General features: G+C 37.4%; 2 protein-coding genes across 6 annotated transcripts in view; one reads left to right on the top strand and one right to left on the bottom strand.

Annotated features, from left to right (window-relative positions):
* Window positions 1–2,475, top strand: part of TRIM37 (tripartite motif containing 37) — a 187,149-nt gene extending 184,674 nt beyond the window's left edge. For 2 of the 5 annotated variants that reach the window (XM_072646850.1, XM_072646857.1), the window contains one exon: window positions 2,183–2,298. In XM_072646850.1, coding sequence (XP_072502951.1) covers window positions 2,183–2,209 — 27 coding nt within the window. In that variant the 3' untranslated portion in view covers window positions 2,210–2,298. Of the gene's footprint in view, window positions 1–2,182 lie in introns of all 5 variants that reach the window. The other 3 variants (XM_072646852.1, XM_072646856.1, XM_072646851.1) reach the window with 2 other exon arrangements.
* PPM1E (protein phosphatase, Mg2+/Mn2+ dependent 1E) overlaps window positions 1–19,970 on the bottom strand; it is a 187,370-nt gene that overhangs the window by 42,648 nt on the left and 124,752 nt on the right. The window lies entirely within an intron of this gene.

Raw genomic sequence — 19,970 nt, 5'->3', positions numbered from 1 at the left:
ATAACCCCTTCATATATGCCCAAACTAACATTATTTTTTTCTGTGCTTGATACACCAACTTTGCTTGTTGGTCTGAGACCCTAGGTCACTATGAGGCTGCTGTTGGGGACACCTCATGGGAATGGAGTCAGGGGAGTGTTAGAGTAAAGTTCACATCTAGTTTCCTCTGTTAACTAGCAGCTAAAAGACCCAAAGTACTGATGAGGTCTCTAAATTGGGCACCCTAGGGAAAAGCCTTATCCTCCCACCTCAGTTTCACCTTTGTCTCTTCATAAACTATATTTTGTGAAACTGGATAATTAACATTTATTCCTTCCAAATTGTGATTTTTCCCCAGTGTGGTTTCCATATATCACAGGTCAGCCTAAGAAATTAAAGGAGAATTTTGGGGGAGTTTTGTGAAAGCTGCAGATGACATTTGAAGACCAGCAGGTGACAGAGCTAATTTATTTCCAAATACTCAATCCAAATTTTATAATAAGGTACTACAAACACTCCATGAAAGAAAAAGAATAAAATTCAAACCTTCTCTGGTACAAAGGGAGGGCCAAAAATTTTACACGGATTTTTCGTATGGCAGGGGCTTCATGCCACTAACCCAGGCAATGTGGAAGGGATAACTGTAACTGTTTCCTGAGTCTGATTCACCCTTTTTCATCCATCAGCACAGGCTGGATTGTGTTTCCTCCACAACTGTCTCACAGCATTCTTCTCTCCCTTCCAAGTTTAGCCCAGCTACCACCTCCTCACTGTGGAACCTTCCCTGATCTCTGTAATTCTCAATGCTCTTTCGCTCCCCAATTTGGTTTTTATTCCATTTAGTTGTGTATGAGTTATAAACTCCTCAAGTAGACAACACCTCCTTAAAACAGGGATTTGTCTTTTGAGAGTCTATAATACTTGAACCAGCATCTTGCACATAACAGGACTTTAATAGATGTTTGTTGCATTGAATTTGCTGCATGGACATTTGGCCAGGAGGAATCCTGCTTGTCTTCTGATTTTACAGAGATAACACTGTTATGCATTTGCTCATCAGCTAAACGTATGGAAGTTTTTATGTAACTGACTCTCTTCTGCCTTCTCCTTCCTACTCCCTCACTTCATGCCAGAAAGCCAAATGAAAGTTCAAACCAGGCAAAGCTTGTAGGCAGGCGATAAACCCCTACTTTCTTCACTACATGGAAAAATATATGACGCACACGTGTTTGTGTGTGTGTGTGTGGGTGGGTGGGTGTATCCGTGTGTAGTTTGTTGGAAAAAAACTAATTAAAAAAAATTTTCATAGGACCTTGGTGGTTTTTTCTTTTTATTCAATAAACAGTGTTTCAGATGCATAACTGGACTTAACCAGAACCCCAGCTTGAATCTCAATTGGGACAAGGAAACAAACAAAAAAATACTACGTGATGTCCAAAATGAGATGTTATTCAATTGTATTTGACTGTTACATTCTCATATGAAAAGGTAGGGGAGGCAGCTAGGTGACACAGTAGATAGAGCACTGGGTCTTGATTCAGGACAACCCGAGTTCAAATCTAGTCTCAGACACTTAATAGCTGTTTGACCCTAGGCAAATCACTTAACCCCGCTTGCCTCAGTTGCCTCATCTGGAGAAGGAAATGGCAAACCACTCCAGTATCTTCACCAAGAAAACCCTAAATGGGGTCATTATGAAATGGAGACATGACTGAACAACTAGTCTTCCCCAACATCCTTCCTACCCTTCTTTCTCTACCTACTTTCTGTCAAAGTACAGGTAGTTTTTCCCCAATCCCTGCTATTCTTTTCCTTTTATGTATTATCTTCCCCCTTTAGAATGTAAGTTCCTTTAAGGCAAGATCTTTCTTTTTGCTTGTATTTATGTTTGCAGCACTTAGCACAGTGCCTGGCATATTATAAATACTTAATAAATGCTTGTTGACTTAACTTGGGCCCTTTCCCTCTTTATTTTATCTCTTTTGGGTATAGCATTTGCTTTTTAATAAATAGTATCTCTAGTAATAATATTACTAGGTATGCATACCTAGTGACTTTTTAGGCACTTTCTTCATTTCAGAATGATGAGACTAAGTCACAGCTCCACCAACATTGTATGAATATGTTCTCCCTTCTCCCCATTTATAAAAAGCCCCTTCAACATTTGTCATTTTCCTTTTTTTTTTGTCTTTCTCAATAACAGGGAGAATTTGTGCATTGGAGGGGATAACTACTAACAGGGAAAGAACCTCAACCCCTGGCTGAGCTTGAAGACACAGTCCTTTGGGAATTGCTTGGGGCGCGCAGAGGCGAGGTGAAATATAAAATGCCTATTCATCAGTTCTTCGAACTGCTCCAGGTTCTCAAGTTAAAGTCTCAACCTCCTGGGAGACTAGAACAATACTTATGTTTTTGTTGCTGCTTGGTTTAAGTCTCTTTTAATGTGTGTTTCTGAGAATCTTTTGTGCGGAAATAAATAGCTGTTCCGTATCTTAATTGTACTGTACATTAAGTGACTTTTAACTTCTCCTCTTTCAGGATATCTTAGACCTCAGCTAAAATCTAAGTTTTAAGTAATTTTCCTTAGGAGTCTAGGTTAGGAATGTAAGGAGACAAGTTGAGTTAGAAAAAGAACATGATCCTTCTTTTAGGTGGTCAGGCACTGATTATGCATGGGTGTTGAGTAGAGAGGAGCCTCTAAGTAGAGAGAGATAGGACATAATACTCCAGTTCCTTGGTCTCAACGGTAGTTTTTATTGCTACACTTCCATACATTTTCATCTGTGCAATCAACTCTTTCATAACACTTATATTTTTAGGTACCAAAGACTATTAGGTTTTGATTCAATGAATGTTATGCCATCACGAACACAAAATAGAAGTGATCTAATTTTTGGAAGCTAATATTAGAGCACTTCTCTATTCATGGGGCACATATGACAAATAGTTACTTTTGAGAGTCTTGATTCATCTTAAATTGATCAAGAAAATGTTCTTCTAGTATCCACATATCCTTGCTACTGACAAAAATATATTTCTGATCTAATCAGCAGATTCCTCCATGGTAAAAGTGATGTTTACTTCTGACTTGTAGGGCTAAAAAATATTGTTTACAAAGCCATCACAGATTGATTCTATTGTCACTACAATATTCTATTATTTGGAAAGTTAATTTTTTAAAAAAATTCCTATATTTATAAATATCTCCTCTCTACATGATACAAGTCCTCTATGAACCTGGCATTTTACCTTTCAGTGAACATGATTGAACAGATTAGGAGTTTTCATATCATTATGAATAAAAATGTTTTATCTTGGCTCATAAATATCCTATAATATAGGACAAAGTAATCAAAAGCATCATAACAGAAACAGCCACATTGCTATGAGAGGATGCCCAAATGAAAAGAAAGCAATGCTTTCATGCTAACAATTAACTTTAAGGAGTCATAATGGGTAAATTATGACTCAAACAAAAATGTGCTAGTTTTTTTAGCAGTATGATGAAAGTTTTAGCTATTTCCAGATGCATCCAAAATGTTAGATAATCTTCTAAGTTCTAGATAAAATCTATTAAACTAGTCTCTTCCTTGGATTTAGTGCAGGAAGAAAGTTATTGAGGCTAACTTTAAAGGACATACCTGAGTCAAGGGAATGACAGTATCTGAATTCAAATACTGCCTCTGATAGTGTGTCATGTGTGACCTTGGCAAATTCCATCTCCTTCTGAACTTTGGTCCTTTCATCTGTAAAATGAAGGGGTCAGACTAAATAACCCCTGGGGCTCTTTCCAGTTCTTGATCTTTGATCTCATGGTAATACTCTGAACTAACTTTTACCAAAGACTCTAAAGACTGGACCAGATGACCTCCAAGGCTCCTAGAGATTCTAGTTTCAATATTCTATGATTCTGTGACTGTTTTCATCATGCTATGACACTGGTGCCACAAAAGTATTTCTAAGTGAACTTTGACAGAAACATCTCTTACCTTTTTTCAAACTTTATATTATCCTCCCAAATATTTTCTCCAAAGTCACATGTTGCCAATAGAAAAACTCAAAATAGATCCTTAGGAATTTTCGCTTTTCCTTTTTGTGTTATTATCACAGACAGGTTTAAATACACAATTTGATCCACAATAAATTGTACTAGCTCTTATCACCCCATTCAGTTTAACATTTATTAAGTGCCTATAAGGATAAGTCATTTCATTAAGTAGGCAAGTCTAGCAGTTGTGATTGCGTAGGTACTATTGTGTTGATAGCTGTTGGTCAGTCATGTCTGACTCTTCATGACTCCGTTTGGGGTTTTCTTGCAAAAGTACTGGAGTGATTTGTCATTTCCTTTTCCAACTCATTCTACAGATGAGTCTATCCAATTTCTTTTAAACAAAAGTAAAACAGCAAAACAAATTCTTGAGACCCATGGACTGGGAATACAGGCTCAGTGTTCTAAGAAAGTATGAGAATGAGAGTGAAGCAAAAGACCAGAACATACAATAAGTCATCACTATCCTTTTCTCAGCAGCAAGAACAGCTCCAAATACTCTGCAGAGGTCCCTTCTGCATCACCTGAATACCCAGTCCTCAATTTATCCCCATTACAATTCACTCCCTGGGACAGAAGCAATGGTGACGGTGCTGGCTGGCTGAAGTCTGCTTCTGTCTGTGCTGGCAGAAGCAGCAGCAATGGTAGTGCCCTACTACTTCTCCAAGACCCCAGTGTGCTTGCAACCCAAGCTCCTTCCACCTCTAACTTCTCCTCTCTCAAGGCTTCTCCTCCACTCTCTTTCCTTCCCTTGGGAATGGGAGGGGTTAGGTTTCCCAGGGGTTCAAGCAGAGGAACACCAGAGGTTTTCCTGCCTGCTATTGGGTAACTGGTTTCCAACATCCTGTTACAAAAAAAATGAAAAATGCCAGTCCCTAATGTCAAGGGCACCATTACCACCACCACTATTTGTGATGTCAACAGCCCAAATCTATAATTAAAAATGCTATCTGACAACTTAGCTTAAAATATAATAAGTAATTTGTAACAAATAACATAAAACTGCCTATATAAAAACAAAGCAAGACTACTATAGACTTATAAGTAGTACTATGTTTCTAGTTAGGATTAGGAAATGGATTGTCTTTCAAAACTTTGTCCACAGAGGGTTAAAAGTCTTTGATGATTGAATTTGTCAACATTATTTTTCAACAAAGAGTGAATGATCATGAATTTCATTTTTTTTAAAAACTGAATTAGGTTAACACAAACCATCTCAATTAAATGAGAACAAAGGCCCAGCAATCTCTGTAATCTAGGACATTTAGAATTCACTGTGTGTAAACTGCCAGAGTAAAGTTGGAAGCAATATTCCAGAAATAACCATGTTGAGTACTCAAGGCCCTTTCCAACCCAATAACTTTCTTTCCCTAAGCTCTTGTTTCCAATAGGCAACCTCTTCTCTCCTCCCAATCCTCCCACATACTTCTAATGCATTCCTCTTGGCAGTACTAGTTCATTCATCTCATAAACTCAAGGCCTCTCTTCTCATTTAAGTTTGGAATCAATCCACTTTTAAGATAATGATTCTAAACTCTAGAAGAGCATAGCTCTACTCTTATTTGCTGCTTGGTACAGAGAGCTCAAGATTTTGGAACTATCAAATCCCTAGTTAATTAAAGTTGTATATTGAATGTAACTTATTATAGTACCATAGTAACTGCAGTTCATCGCAAGTATTCCTTTTTCTGTGTTCTGTCTGATTTAGATTTTGGGGACACTTGACAAACATCTTGGCCTATCAGATATTTTGCGCAGTATTCCAAAGACATTCATTATTAACTACAAACTCAGGTAGCAAAATAAGAAACAAGAGATAGGCCAAGCAGCCCACTAGGATGCCTGAGATAAATATTTAAAGATTGAGAGGAATGCCTTCAGTCTGATGGTGGATCTTCTATGGAGGATTCATGGAAAGGCATGGACAAGAATTGTACAAAACAACAAAGTGTGGAGGGCTCAAGGTATGCATCAGTGAAGCGTGCACCCACACCCACAAAATAGTAAGGCCACCCATGTACCCCAAATTTCCCCTAATTCAAAGCGTGAAAAAAGTCTTTCACTTGAAAAACGAGTAAGTAAAAATACTAAAGAATACTACATTAAATCTGGATGAGATATTATAAGATGGAACTGAGCATTAAAGAAAAAGAACATTTTTTCCATACTTAACATTTATTAAGCACCTGCCATATAATTATACCTACTGAAGAAAGAAGATGCTGCTAAAAATTGCTTGGTTTTTTTTTTTGGAAAGTATTATTGATTCCTTTTGCAGGTTTTTTTACATCATACTGAACCATGTTACCTTGTAACAAAGGAAGGAAAACTGAGCAGCTCAAAGCGATGGTGTCTGATAGCAGTTGTAATGTTCTGCTCTTGTCATTTCCTACCTGTCTAATAAGACTGGGAAGTAGGTTTTATTATCTGTTCTCTTGGACAAATAGCCAATCAATAAACATTTACTAAGCATCTACTTGGTGCCAGGTACTGTGTGAAGCAATGAGGATATAAAGAAAGGTAAGAGAGATCCTTGATTTCAAGGAGCTCACAGTCTAATAGTGGCGACGACATGAATACGTACAAACAAGTTTATACAGGATAAATTGGAAATAATTAACAGAGAGAATACACAGGAATCAAGGACTGGAAAGGAGCCAAGGAGGCTAGTATGTGTACAGACACAGAGGACGGCCAGTGAACATGCCTGGAGTCAGAAGCTAGAGCTTACTTGTTTAAGGAAAGGGAGGCCAGAGTATGGGGGGAGGGAAGTACAAAATGTGAGAAGAATAGCATGGTGGGGGGTTGGTTATAAAGGCTTTGAATGACAGAGCATTTTGTATTTGATTCTTGAGGTGATAGGACCACAATTAGTCATTGAAATGAATCTGAATTTAGTTGCTTTTTCATTTATATTCTACTAGTCACTGTACATTCGTCTTCCCAGACTTCTGAATTCCTCACATCCATCATTTCTTATGACTCATTAGTATTCCATTATCTTCATAAGACAATTTGTCCAGCCATTCCCTGATTGATGGGCAGTCACTTCGGTTCCGGATTTTTGTTGCCACAAAAAGTGCTGCTGCAAACATTCTGGCATACATGAGTTCTTTCTTTTTGATCTCCTTGGGCTATATGATCAGCAATGGAATCACTGAGTAAAACTCAAAAGGATTCTACTGGTTCCATTTTAGAAGGAACTATTTTTAATAAGTACCAAACAACATCACCAAAACCCAAACGCCAGTACAGCTGGCAGTTTCACAAGAGCCTAATTACCCTCTTGGTTTTTTTTTTTAAACATCCATATAAACCAACCCAGTGACTACCATAGTACTTATTACCTGCTGTGAGCAGTCAAATGGCTTCCCTACTGTTAAATTCAGAAAATAAACCAAGACAGGGAGAGCAAGGAGGAAAAAGAAAGGACCAGGAATGCCAGTGGGATTGGGAATATAACAAAATACAGCAACTAGGGTGGAGGTAGTGCTATTATGCTATGATCTTATAAGATGTATGCATTACCTATGTGATATGTGCATGTATGTTTATAATATACACGTGTATGTGAAATATCAGTCATCAAACATTTAGTAAGCACTTATGTGCTGGGCACTATGTTCAGCACTGGGGATAAAAAATACAGAAGCGAGAGAGCACCTTAATGGACTTACATTCTAGTGAGGGAACATAGTATGCTCATAGTAAAGTAAATACAGTATCTACAATAGATGCAAAGTGATTTGGGGGGGGGGGATGGACTAATAACTGAGGGCATCAGGAAAGGCCTCTAGAAGGAGGGAGCTCTTAAACTGAGTCTTGGATGGAGAGTTTCCAAGAGTCAGAGGTGAGGAGGAAGAGCTTCCTAGTGGTGGGAATCAACTTATGAAATGCACACAGGGAGGAGGATAATGTAAGATTGTGAAGAGGAAACAGGATGCAGCCTAGTTTTTCAGGACTATACATATCTGTGGATACAAATACACACAGACAGACAGACACACACACACACTCACTCACTCGTGCTGAATGGACAAATGTTATCGTTTTCAAAGGGAAGAAAATCTAGGCATCAGTAGGAAAAAAAATCCTTGATTTCTTTTACATATAACCCAGTATCTGGAACTACTATGTCAACTTTCCGTTCCCCCTCCCACCCCGCCCCCTGGTAAGCTGTGTCCCCAGAAGATGGCCACTATTTTTCCCCAACAGATTTTTCTAGGGACTCTGAGATTTGGTGGTTTGAGGGAATGTCTTTCTTTTCCTTTTTTTTTAAAAAATAAATTTTAATGGAGTGTCTTTCTAATGCTACAAGCTAAAAAGTCCCACTGGTATGTTACTCTGATGGAAGAATAACAGTTGACATTAATGAGTCAGTCAAATTTAATTACCTTTTAGAAATGTGTATTTACTAAGGTGGTAAGAGTGGTTGCTACAAAAAACTTTCCCTTCCCACCCCTCCAGGACCTCCCCAGAAGAGGAAATTAGGGTCACGCTTAGAGCACATGTATGCCCTAACGGGGGTAACTCATAGCTTCTGGAAGACTTTTTGTTGGAGTTTTTAAGATGTTCACCTTAGGCATGGTATAGCTGTGTTTTTTTGGGGGGGGGGCGTTGGGGAGAGAATAATTTTGCTCATATAAAATTCCAAAGCTTTTAAACTAATAAAACCAATGCAGTTAAAATCAGAAGGCCAACAGGTACATAGGGAAAAAAAACTTTGTAGCAAGATTCTCTGACAATGGCCACATATCCAAGATGTCTAAGGAATTGATTCAAGTTTGTAAGAGTAAGAGCTATTCCTCGATAGATAAATGGTCAAAGGATTTGAATGAGCTATTCTCAAGGAAAGAAATCAAAGTTATCAATAATCATATGAAAAAAAGCTTCAAATCACTAATAATTAGAGAAAGGTAAATTAAAGGAACTCAGAGTTTACCTCACACATTTAGATTTGGCAAAGAAGACAAAAAAAGGAAAATGATGAACAGTGGAAGGGCTTTCAGAAAATAGGCATAATAGTATACTATTTTGATGGAGCTGTGAATCGGTCTATCCATTCCAGAAGGCAATTTGGAACTATACTCTAAAAATAATTAAACCGCATATACTTTTTGACACAGTGATAAGCACTATCAAGGCTATAACACAGAGAGATCAAAGAAAGAAGAAAAAGACCCATATGTACAATATTTATAGTAGCTCCAAACTGAAAATTAAGGGGTACTGACCTATTTGTGAATGATTAAATAAATTATGGTATATGAACATAATGGAATATTACTGTACCACAAGAATAACAAAATATAGTTTTACAAAATATACAGAGAATCCTGCAAAGCCTTGAATAGAGCGATGCAGAGTGAAGTAAGCACAATGAGAACATATACTAACAATATTATGAAGAAAAATAACTTTGAAAGACTTTAGAACTCTGATCTATGTAACATAAATCATGATTCCAGAAGACCAAAGATGAAACATGCTGCCTACCTCCTGAGAGAGGAGTGAACTCAAAATGCAGAATAAGGCTTATATTTTGGGGTGTTGCCAATGAGAGAAGTTGATTTTCTTGTAGATTGTGAGGGGCTTTTTTTCTTTTTTTTGGTGGGGGAGTAAGGTAAGTAGTGACAGGGATAGAGAATATTGATCTGTTAATTAATAAAAAAAAAAAAAAACAACAGCAAAAAAGATGTTCCTCTTAGACATGGTATATCTATTGAGTTCCTTGTAGAATCCTGGAACTGCCTTTCCTCAGCATGTCTAGTCTGTCCTCAGCTCCTGATATAGACAATGCCATGAGTCACTGCTATTCCAGGGACACTATGAAGTCCAAATACTCTGACCCTCAGAAGTTTATAAGGTCATGTGCTGACCAAAGCAAGGAGAAGGAAAAAAAAATTCTCTTCCTCCTATCCCCAAGTGATTCCCTCTCTAAGGTTTAACTGCAACTGCTTGGTTCAGAGATGGCTGTCTATTTTGTAGAAAACCCACAGAATGTGATAGAGCTTCCATTAAACTTAATTTTTTATTAATTCATTCAGTAGAGACCTCATCTGCCAAAGGATTAGAGCTAGAGTATCTTGTTAGTTCCCATAAGTGGGGTAGGAGGTATTGACTGACTCAACTGAACTCCCATCCTTACATATACACAGTGTGTATGCATGTGTGCGTGTGTGCGTGTGTGCGTGTGTGTGTAAATCTGTCTTTGGTTACTGAGGAAGGTATAGAAAGCTATTTTTTAGAAGCCATATGTTAAAAATCTAGGAAAACACCTTAGTTGGAGTAGTAAGCCTTTATGAAAAGTCAACTAAGGCCGCACCAATTACTACTTAGGGAACCAAGAGGCAAGCATATTGGAGCTTTGATTTTAAGAAAAGCTAAAAGAGTTGGTCATTTTTATTAACTCTCCCAGCAAGAGGGAAAGGGAAAGGCATCTACTACAAAATTAAATCAGAAAGGCAAGAGGACCTTCCTGGTTCATATATCACAGACCTAAGTGTCAACTAATTTCGTTAGATAAGGAAGTGCCAGCGGCATTACAGAGGATATATTATTCTCAATGAAAGAGGGAAAAGCAGTTGGCACTAGAAACTGCAAAAAAAAATTTAAAAATAAATGCATTTTTTCCAGCCATGGCAGTATCTTTATTCCTTCTTGATCTATATTAAAGTTGGTTTTATTATACTTAACTAATCAAGTTAAATAAAGAATGTTGGCACCCAACAGAAAAGCTATTCCCAGAGCAAGCATTTCTCTGCTCTAACGCAGTTTCTGGGACAATGCCTCTGTAGTGGAAGTGCCAAACTATAACTTTAGCCACAGCAGCCCCTCTGGGCATTGCTCTAGGAAAAATTGTCACAAAAGCATGTGCAACAAAAGGAATAAGAGAATGTATAACCAATAGAAAAAATGCTATAGTCTTACAGAGTAGCAGAGATAAAAGGGATGAGATCTAGGTAGAAATGGGGTTGGGGAAGAACTGAAAATATTGTAGTTACCTATTGATTTCCTGATGAATTACCCCAAGTTCTTCTTAAAGTTATTGAGTGGGATCCACATGAAACTAACTGCTTGATCAACTATTAGAGCAGATAAATCTTTGTGTAAGAACAATACACAGGAATACCTTGGAGATGTCTCAGGTTTGGTTTCAGACCATTAGAATAAAGTAAATATCACATTATAGCAAGTCACATGACTTTTTTTTTGCTCCTCAGTGCATATAAAATTTATGCTTATACTACACTGGAGTCTATTAACTGTTCAATAGCATTATGTCTAAAATAATAATGTATATACCTTAATTAAAAATTCTTTATTGCTGAAAAATGCTGACCGTCATCTGAGTCTTCAGTGAACTGTAATCTTTTTGCTGGAGGAAGGTCTTGCCTCAGTGGTGAGGGCTGCTGACTGAGCAGGGGGGTGGTTGCTAAAGGCTGGGGTGTCTGTGGCAATTTCTTAAAATAAGACAACAGTGATGTTTACTGCATGGATTGACTCTTCCTTTCACTTGAACACTTAGAGGCCATTGTAAGATTATTAACTGGCCTAATTTCAATATTGTTGTATCTCAGGAAATAGGGAGGGAGGGAGATGGGTAATGACCAATGGATGGGAAACAGTCAGAACATACATAACATCCATCAAGTCTGATATCTTAAATTAGTACGATAAACAATTACAATGTTAAGCTGAAGATCACCGATTATAAATCATCTTAACAGATATAATAATAATAATAATAATGAAAAAAATCTGAACTATCATAAGAATTACCAAAATGTAACACATGAGACATGACATGAACACATGTTTTTCAAAAGACAGCACAAACAGACTTACTTGAAGCAGGACTGACAAAAACTTTCAATTTGTAACCTACAATATCTGTGAAGGGCAGTAAAAGGGAAGTGTGGGGTAAGAAATCAGGCCTGTGTAGCAGAAATACAACAAAGAAGTGGGGGCTAAAATAATAATGGTAAACAACAATTTCAATAATAGCGGGAAAATGAAAGGAAAGAAAATGGGAAGGTAGGGAAATTTCAAGTAAAAATGATCATGGCACTCATTAGAAACCAAAGGAGACCCTTTGCCTGCTGGTAGAATGCAAAGGATTATTCATAACATAATAGTTCTTTCAACTATGTGTATGCATAGCCATTAGTGATGGTAGTGACATCTTCAAAAGCAAAAGGCAAGGCATGTGTAATACTTGTACTTATTTCTCATACTTGGTGGCGGCATTTGCTATTCTGGCATTATTGTTGAAAAAAGTCATGTTTCAGCCTCCAATGCTGAAGATCAGTAGGTACGACTTCTATTTCCTTCTAAGGGTCACATACACTGAAATTCCCCTAACTGTAACGAATGTCATCATGTATGGCTGCTGGTGTGTTCTCTCAGCTGCACCTACAGCCAAATGTCATCGATTCAAAGTGTCCTTGCGTCAGCAAGCCAGCTGCTCCCAATATATCACATTCGCACTCTGCCAAACTGTTTGTGCATCAGTCAAGGCAGCTAAAAATGAACCAAAGAGTTCCTAGGAGTAAAAAAAGGATTTTGTAACAATTAGGACCCAAGACAAAGCTGTGATGAATTCAAAGACCAAGATAACTACAGTTACTTTTCATTAGTGTCCAGGAGGCTGCTCCAACCCTAGTAAGCCAGAGGAGCAAAAAACTAAGGACCAGCATTTTCACAATTTCATATTAATTTAGGTACTCAAATGAAATGTCTGGTTTAAGGTTTCAAAACTCATCTCACTACTCCTTGTTACTGGTTGACTAGAAGAAACCCACCCAATGCCATATGTTTAAATTCAGAGTCTTAAAGGGAACAAATACATACATATATATATATGTAGATATACATATGTTTATATATGCATATATGTATCTATACATACATATATATATTTGCAAAATATATAGCTTTCAGATATTCCTATTGTCACCTCCCTCTTCTCATATGAAAACCCTTTGGCAGTATTTGTGCCTGTTATTCCATTTATAGAATTACAGACATCAAAAATTTTTTTAAAGCTTTATTGATGTTCCTCACATCACTAGTGATCTTTTTATAACAAAGAAAAACAGTTAAGCAAAACCAACCTAAACAATAAATGAGTCTGTTAGTCTATGCCACATTCTACACTTGCAGCTTCCTACCTCTCCGAGAGGACCAAATTGTATTTAATCACCTATCGTCTGCAACCAACACTGTTCATTATATTTAATCTGCATTCAGATACCTTTTAGTATTGTTTCATTTTCTTTAATATAATCCTTGTATATTTTTGCTTACTTAGCTCTGTGATGGTTTATATGAGTCTTCCTATGTTTCTCTAAATTCCTCATATTCTTCATTTTTTGCAATGTAATGGCATTCTATTCCACTCACCATTTCTTCAACCATTTTTCAAACTATGAGCATCCATTTTGTTTTGAGTTTTTTACTACAACAAAAAATACTGCTATGCACATTTTGGCACATATAGGACCTTTTTCTCTGCCGTGGTTGGAGTATATATTTAACAGTGGGATTATTGCATTAAAAGGTACGAACAGTTTAGAAATTTTTCTTGTATAATTCCAAATTGTTTTCCAGAACAGCTGGACGAGGTCATAAAGCTCCACAAATGGTGGTCTTCTCATACCCCCTTCAACACTATTTCTGCCTTTTATCACCAGCTTGACGGGTGGGAGGTGACTTGTTTAAATATGCATTTGTTCAAACTTACTTAAATATGTATTTCTGTTATTGGTAATTATTTGGAGCATTTTTACCTGATTGTTAATAGTTTGCATTTCTTCTTTTGAAAACTGTTTAAATCTTTGAAGGAACTTTAGTGATCGATTAATCCAATATCTTTGTTTTATAGATGAGATGAATCGGAATCTCAGTGAGGTGAAGTATCTTGCCCAAAAGAAAATTAAGTTCTAGGCTCTAGAATTGGTCAGTGGCATGGTCAGGTCTAGAATCCAGTTCTTCTAACTCCCAGGTCTACTATACCACATTGTCCCCACTTATTAACTTTTGTTTTAAATTTAGTTTGCTATTTATTTCTAATACAATGAAATCTACTAGATCACCCCTCTTTATCAAATAAATGTTAATATATGTTAAATTTTATTAGCAAGGATTATAAAATCTATATTTGAGTATTATCTATTAAAAGAACAATTTTCTGTGAAGTAGAAAGTTCTCTTATTATTTAATTCTATTGCTTTATTTTTCTATAAAAGCCTTCTTTTACTCCAAAGTACATCCTAACAGGGAAATAAAGAGATACATGAATTTTTTAAAAAATCTCAGGCTGAATGGAATAGAAACTTGGAATCTTAGGAATAGAAAGGAGTGAAAAAAATTTTATTTTCCTGAGCATTTCATTACAATGTCATTGTTTCCAAAAGGGATTTTATCACAGCAAAACATAGGAGACAGAATCTGCAGAAATGATTACAGACCTTTGAAACCAGACTTCTATCAATTACAGGAAATCCCATGAGCTCACTGGTTGATGGTTAGTTCATGTTATTTTATCTTTTCTTTTGTCCCAATTGCATTTTTCTGATTTTTAATTCAAATGAATACCCACTGAGAGGTTTGTACCATGCAAAAAGAAATAGCAACAAAAGCAACCCCAAGAGCTATGTTGGAATCAAATGTACATTATCCCCAACCACACCCTGACTAGCAATCTGCCATTAGAAGTGGCGGCACTCATGGGCTCACACAACTCTCCTATAATGGCTTTTGGAGAGAGTGTTGGAGCTCTGCTTTATTATGTAAATCTTCCCCTCCATGTTCTTCATGTCTCAGTGTTACTTACAATGTAAAAATGTAATGAACATTATAAAAGATCAGTTCTATCATCTATAAGTTATCGGCCATTCTAGTTAGAAGGTAACACATAGAGAAGCTTATAACTCACAAAATAATAAAGGAAAAAAGAACTGAAGGCGTTAGAAAATGAAATTCCAAATATGTAGTAAAATCTTGACTTAGTGGGGGAACTCCTTTGCAAAGACTGAATTGAGATAGAGATTAAAACCATCCTGACAAATGTACAACTCCAACACAAAGAAGATTATTAGGGTTGCTAAGTGTATGAAAATTAAGTTAGATCACCTCAATTGTAAGGACATAAACAGGTGCTTCTAAATGACTGTCCTCTCGTATATTAAACATTAATTTGGAATTTTTTTACATTATTAATTTGATTAGACGATCCTCTCTTAATAGGTCAATCAATCAATAAGAATTAATTAAATGCTTACCATGTACCAGACACTCTATTAAGTCAGAGACACAAAGAAAGGGGAAAAAAGCATTCAGCCAATACCTCAGTGAGAGATAACATGTAAATAAAGAGCTGCAGATGATAATATGGAATAAAAGGAAGGTGAAGAAGATTCACGAAGCTGGAGTGGGGAGTAAAGAACAGTGTTAAATATTGGTTAAATCAGTAAATATTTAACACTAGCTAGCCAAAAAAGTATGCATGACACACTTTTAAGCTTAATCTCTATTTTTAATATTTTATCCATAACTTTATAAAGTCTAGGCAAGCAACAAAAGAATAATGCAAGCCTGATTTGTGGAGTCTGTCGATTTATGAGGTGCAAATGCTCAGACTGAAAATGTAACAATCAACTTGGCAGGTTCAAATGGGCCCCAGCACAACTCTGGGTGAGGAGGGCAAGAAAACCTCTTGGAGAAGTTGGCACTTAATTTGAGTCTTGAAAGAACTCAGAGATAGCAAGAGGCTGCCGTGACAAGGAAGAGTTTTCCAGGTATGGGCAAAAACCAAGCACAAAGTAGGAGATGGAGGAGAACGTTTGAGGAACAGTAACTGAACTAGTGTACTGTACCTTTGTGGAAGGGAGCAAAGTGTGAGGAGACCGAAAAGTTAGGTACCAGTTTGTTAAATGCCAAACTGAGCATTTTCTATTTAATCCTTGAGGTAATGGGAAGTCACTGGACATTACAGAACTGAGGAGTGCCATAGTCAAAATGACCTTTTAGAAATATCACTCTAGTAACTGGAGTAGGGAGACACTTGAGGCATGGACATCATTTGGAAGGCTGTTGCGATGAACTAGGTGAGAGGGGATAAAGACTTGAAGTAGGGTAATAGCTCTGTGAGCCCAAAGAAAAGGTTGTGAAAGCAGAAATGACAAGATTTGCCAGTTGATTGTATTTTAGAGGCAAATGATGCTCTGATACCTAGGTCTGATATCTAGTTAATTTGCCATGCAGCAGCCCAAGATAAATGATTACTAACCTCCTTGAGGCCAAAGCACACTATATGCTTACTACCATTTGCAAAAAGGCTCATATGTTCAATAAGGTTTTTTGGATGTTACCATTAAATTTGCTTTAAATTCTTTAACCAAGTATGGCTGATTCTTTGCTGATCTGTACTCACAGAACTGAAATATTGTTCCTCATAACTAAATCCCTCAGGCTAGAAACGTGGATACCTCAATCTCTCACCCCCCCATCCCCACCCCCATATCCAAGCTGTTGCTCTCTTCTCTTTTCCCTCTACAGGACTTCATTTGGTGACCTCATTGGTTCCCATGGATTTAATTACCAAATCGATGCTGATGATTCTCAAATCTACTTTTCTTGCCCCAAACTCTGCTGACTTCCAATCTCACATCTCTAATTAATTTTCAGATATCTCAAGTTGGATGTCCAGGAGACATCTTAAAATCAAGATGTCCAAACCAGAACTCATTATCATTCCCCCTAAACCTTCCCCTCCACACTTTCCCTCTTACTGGCAAGGGCAATGCCATCCTTCCCGAGGCTCACAACCTAGGAGTCATCCTGTACTCCTCACTATCTCTCATCCCTCAAATTCAATCTGTTACCAAGGCCTGTTGATTTTACCTTTGCAACCTCTCTCCTATAGGCCTCCCCCTTCTTTATTCTGACACTGCTACCACTTTAGTACAGACCCTCATCACCTCACACATGGATTATTGCAATAGCCTGCTGGTGGGTCTGCAAGACTCAAGCGTCTTCCCCCTCTAACGAAAGTGATTTTCGTAAAACTCATGTCCAATCCTGTCACATTTCCCTCCAGAGAGCCCCCATCCCTCAACCTACTGCCTCCAGGAACAAACACAAAATGCTTTCTCATTCAAAGTCATTCATAACCTAACTTCTTCCTACCTTCCCAGTCTTTATAACTTACTCTCCAGCAAATACTCTTCAATCCAGTGCCACTGGTCTCCTGGCTATTCCATGAATAGGACACTCAAATTCTTGATTCTGGGCATTTTCTCTGACTCTCCCTCATGCTTAGAATGTTCTCCCTTCTCTGCTCTGACTACTGACCTCCCTGATGTCCTTTGAGTTCCAACTAAAATCTTACCTTCTACAGGAAACCTTCCCCAACCCATCTTAATTCCACTGCCTTCCTTCTGTTATCATGTATATAGCTTCCTTCATATATATTTGCTTACTTATTTCCCCATTAGATTGTAAGCTCCTTGAGGACAGAGAGTGTCTTTTGCCCCTCTTTTTGTATCCTCAACACTTAGCACAGCTCTTGGCACATAGTAAGAGCTCTTAATAAATTGATTATAAAGAGTAAAGAACTCTTAATTGACTTATTGAAGTAGAGGTATTACAGGAAACTTTTAAAACAACATTTTGAACTTGGAGTTTGATAAAATATTTAATAATTTTCAGAACTTTCAGGCTTGATTACACAGTCGGAAATGTTAGCCATCATCTTCTGGTGAAATGTAGTATTGTGGTCCAACTTTATTGTTGTGTTTGTCCTTTGTTCTCGAAGAGGACCATGACATCAAGATGATGACATGACTTGCAGTTGACTTTGATTTGAGTGAGGGAGGGCTGTGCAAGGTCACCAGTGTCACTTTCTCCTCCTGAGCCATCTGGATCCAGTGACCAGATATTCATTAGGATGACTGGAGATGGCCCAAGATGCAATGGCAGACCCCGGCCATTTTAGGCTAAGGTTTTCTCCAACTTTACTAAAGATTAACACAAAGATAATTGAGGCCCTGTGATGAAATCAGTGGCAAAAATATTTGGGTTCAAGTCCTGCCTTTGACTCTTAAAGTTTTTTGATCTAGGTCAAAAATGCTTATTTTCTTAATTTCAGTGCCTCAAGCAGCTCTCAAACAAGTGATAATCAAAGTTGGGGCCAAAGGTAGGGAGAAAGGAGGCTATGGATAGAGTGTAAGATTAAACAATTGGAGATTGGGAAGATAAATACCAGGTCACATATCAGGGCTTATCTTCAATATAACTACTCCTATCTTCATCCCCTAATTATTTCCCAAATTTCTCTACTCTACTTTCTACTTTTACAGTATAAGCTCCCAACCTCTCCCTACCTACTTCTGAGCTAAGGGTTGGTTGGACCCTCAAAGCAAATAAGAACCTAAATGGTAGTAGCTTCCTAAAGGTGCACTTGGAGAAAATTGCTTTTCTGTGTTCCCCAGATCATTTCTAGCTAAGGCATGAGCTCCCCAACTAGTGGTTCTCTGCTGGGGACAGTGATTGGTGAATAAAAGTTCTTTCCTCCATTTCATTTTGAGTGGAACAGTCTTTCAGGATAAGTAGGAATGGGGGCATCATTACATTATCTTAATGCACCTTTCTTATATATTTATTGTTTTTCCATTTAGGTTCTCACAACCTTGGTCTCATCTTCCACAACTCACCTTTTCTCCTCCTACACATCCAATCCCCAAATCTTCTTGCTTCTCCATCCATATCACTCATTTTCGTCCCCTTCTGTCTACTTGCTCAATCTCCACCATAGTTCAGAACCTTAGCATCTCTTGCTTAGATTATTGTAATAGCCTCCCATTTGGTTTTCCTGTCTCAAGTCCCTTCCAATTCATACTCCACATAGATGCCCATATGATTTTCCCAACCCATAAATCTGAACAAATCACTCCATGAGCTCCAGTGGTTCCTTGTTGGGAATACCATTATCCCTTCCGCATTTGGGGTTAGAGACATGGTTCCCTTATGATCTGCAAAATCTGTGTAAAATTTTTGACCCTCCCTTCATAACGGAGAAGTCTGAATTTTTCTTTTGTCCTTCTATGGAGTATTTACAATATCTTATTGCAAAATTTGGGTTGATAATATACAATAATACATACATATATATACACATATGTATATTGTGCATTTCTGAATTTCTAATCTTTTTCTGTATATCAGCTGGCCTTTGCAACTTCTGTAAAACTCTCCCAAATTCCCATTTAATATATTATGCTGGCCCATGAAATATCGAAACCACAATGGGGAAAATCACGATGTGGAAAGGATAACTATAAGCATTTATGAAGTACCTAACATATGCAAGACACTATGCTAAGGACTTTTACAAACATCTGATCCTCTCAACAACCCCATAAAGTTAATGCTATTTTATAGTTGAGAAAATTGAGGTCTATGGAGGCTAAATTACTTGCCTGGATTCATAGAGCTAATAAGCGTCTGAGGCTAGATTTGAATTCAAGTCTTCCCGACTCAGGTCCAGCACTCTATCCACTGTACCACCTAATTGCCTCTTGGTTCAAATATTTCATCTTTCTCTATTTCATTTCCATTTTTGTGTAAGTTTTACAACGTATATAATAATTAGTATGGTTATATATGTATATAATTTAGTACATATATTCCTGGGCCCAGGGTGAGTGCATTCCAAACTTTTTTTTACTGATAGAGTGCATAATCAAAGAAGTTTAAAGAAAGTATAAGTTATAAACAAGTAATAGATTGTATCAGTGGAAAGAGATTCCACACCCTGAACTCCCCTCACCAATGCAAACACATCTTCTGACCCTCTTCTTGCCCCCCACCTCCCCAAATCACAGACAAGAGAAAGAGTACAGAGAAATTTCAGGTACTGCTGGTGTGAATTTTAGGAATC

This window comes from Notamacropus eugenii, chromosome 2 (assembly GCF_028372415.1).
Source record: "Notamacropus eugenii isolate mMacEug1 chromosome 2, mMacEug1.pri_v2, whole genome shotgun sequence".
Classification (NCBI taxonomy): domain Eukaryota; kingdom Metazoa; phylum Chordata; class Mammalia; order Diprotodontia; family Macropodidae; genus Notamacropus; species Notamacropus eugenii.
Note: the sequence above shows the minus strand (reverse complement) of the source record. Positions and strands in the feature narration are given on the sequence as shown.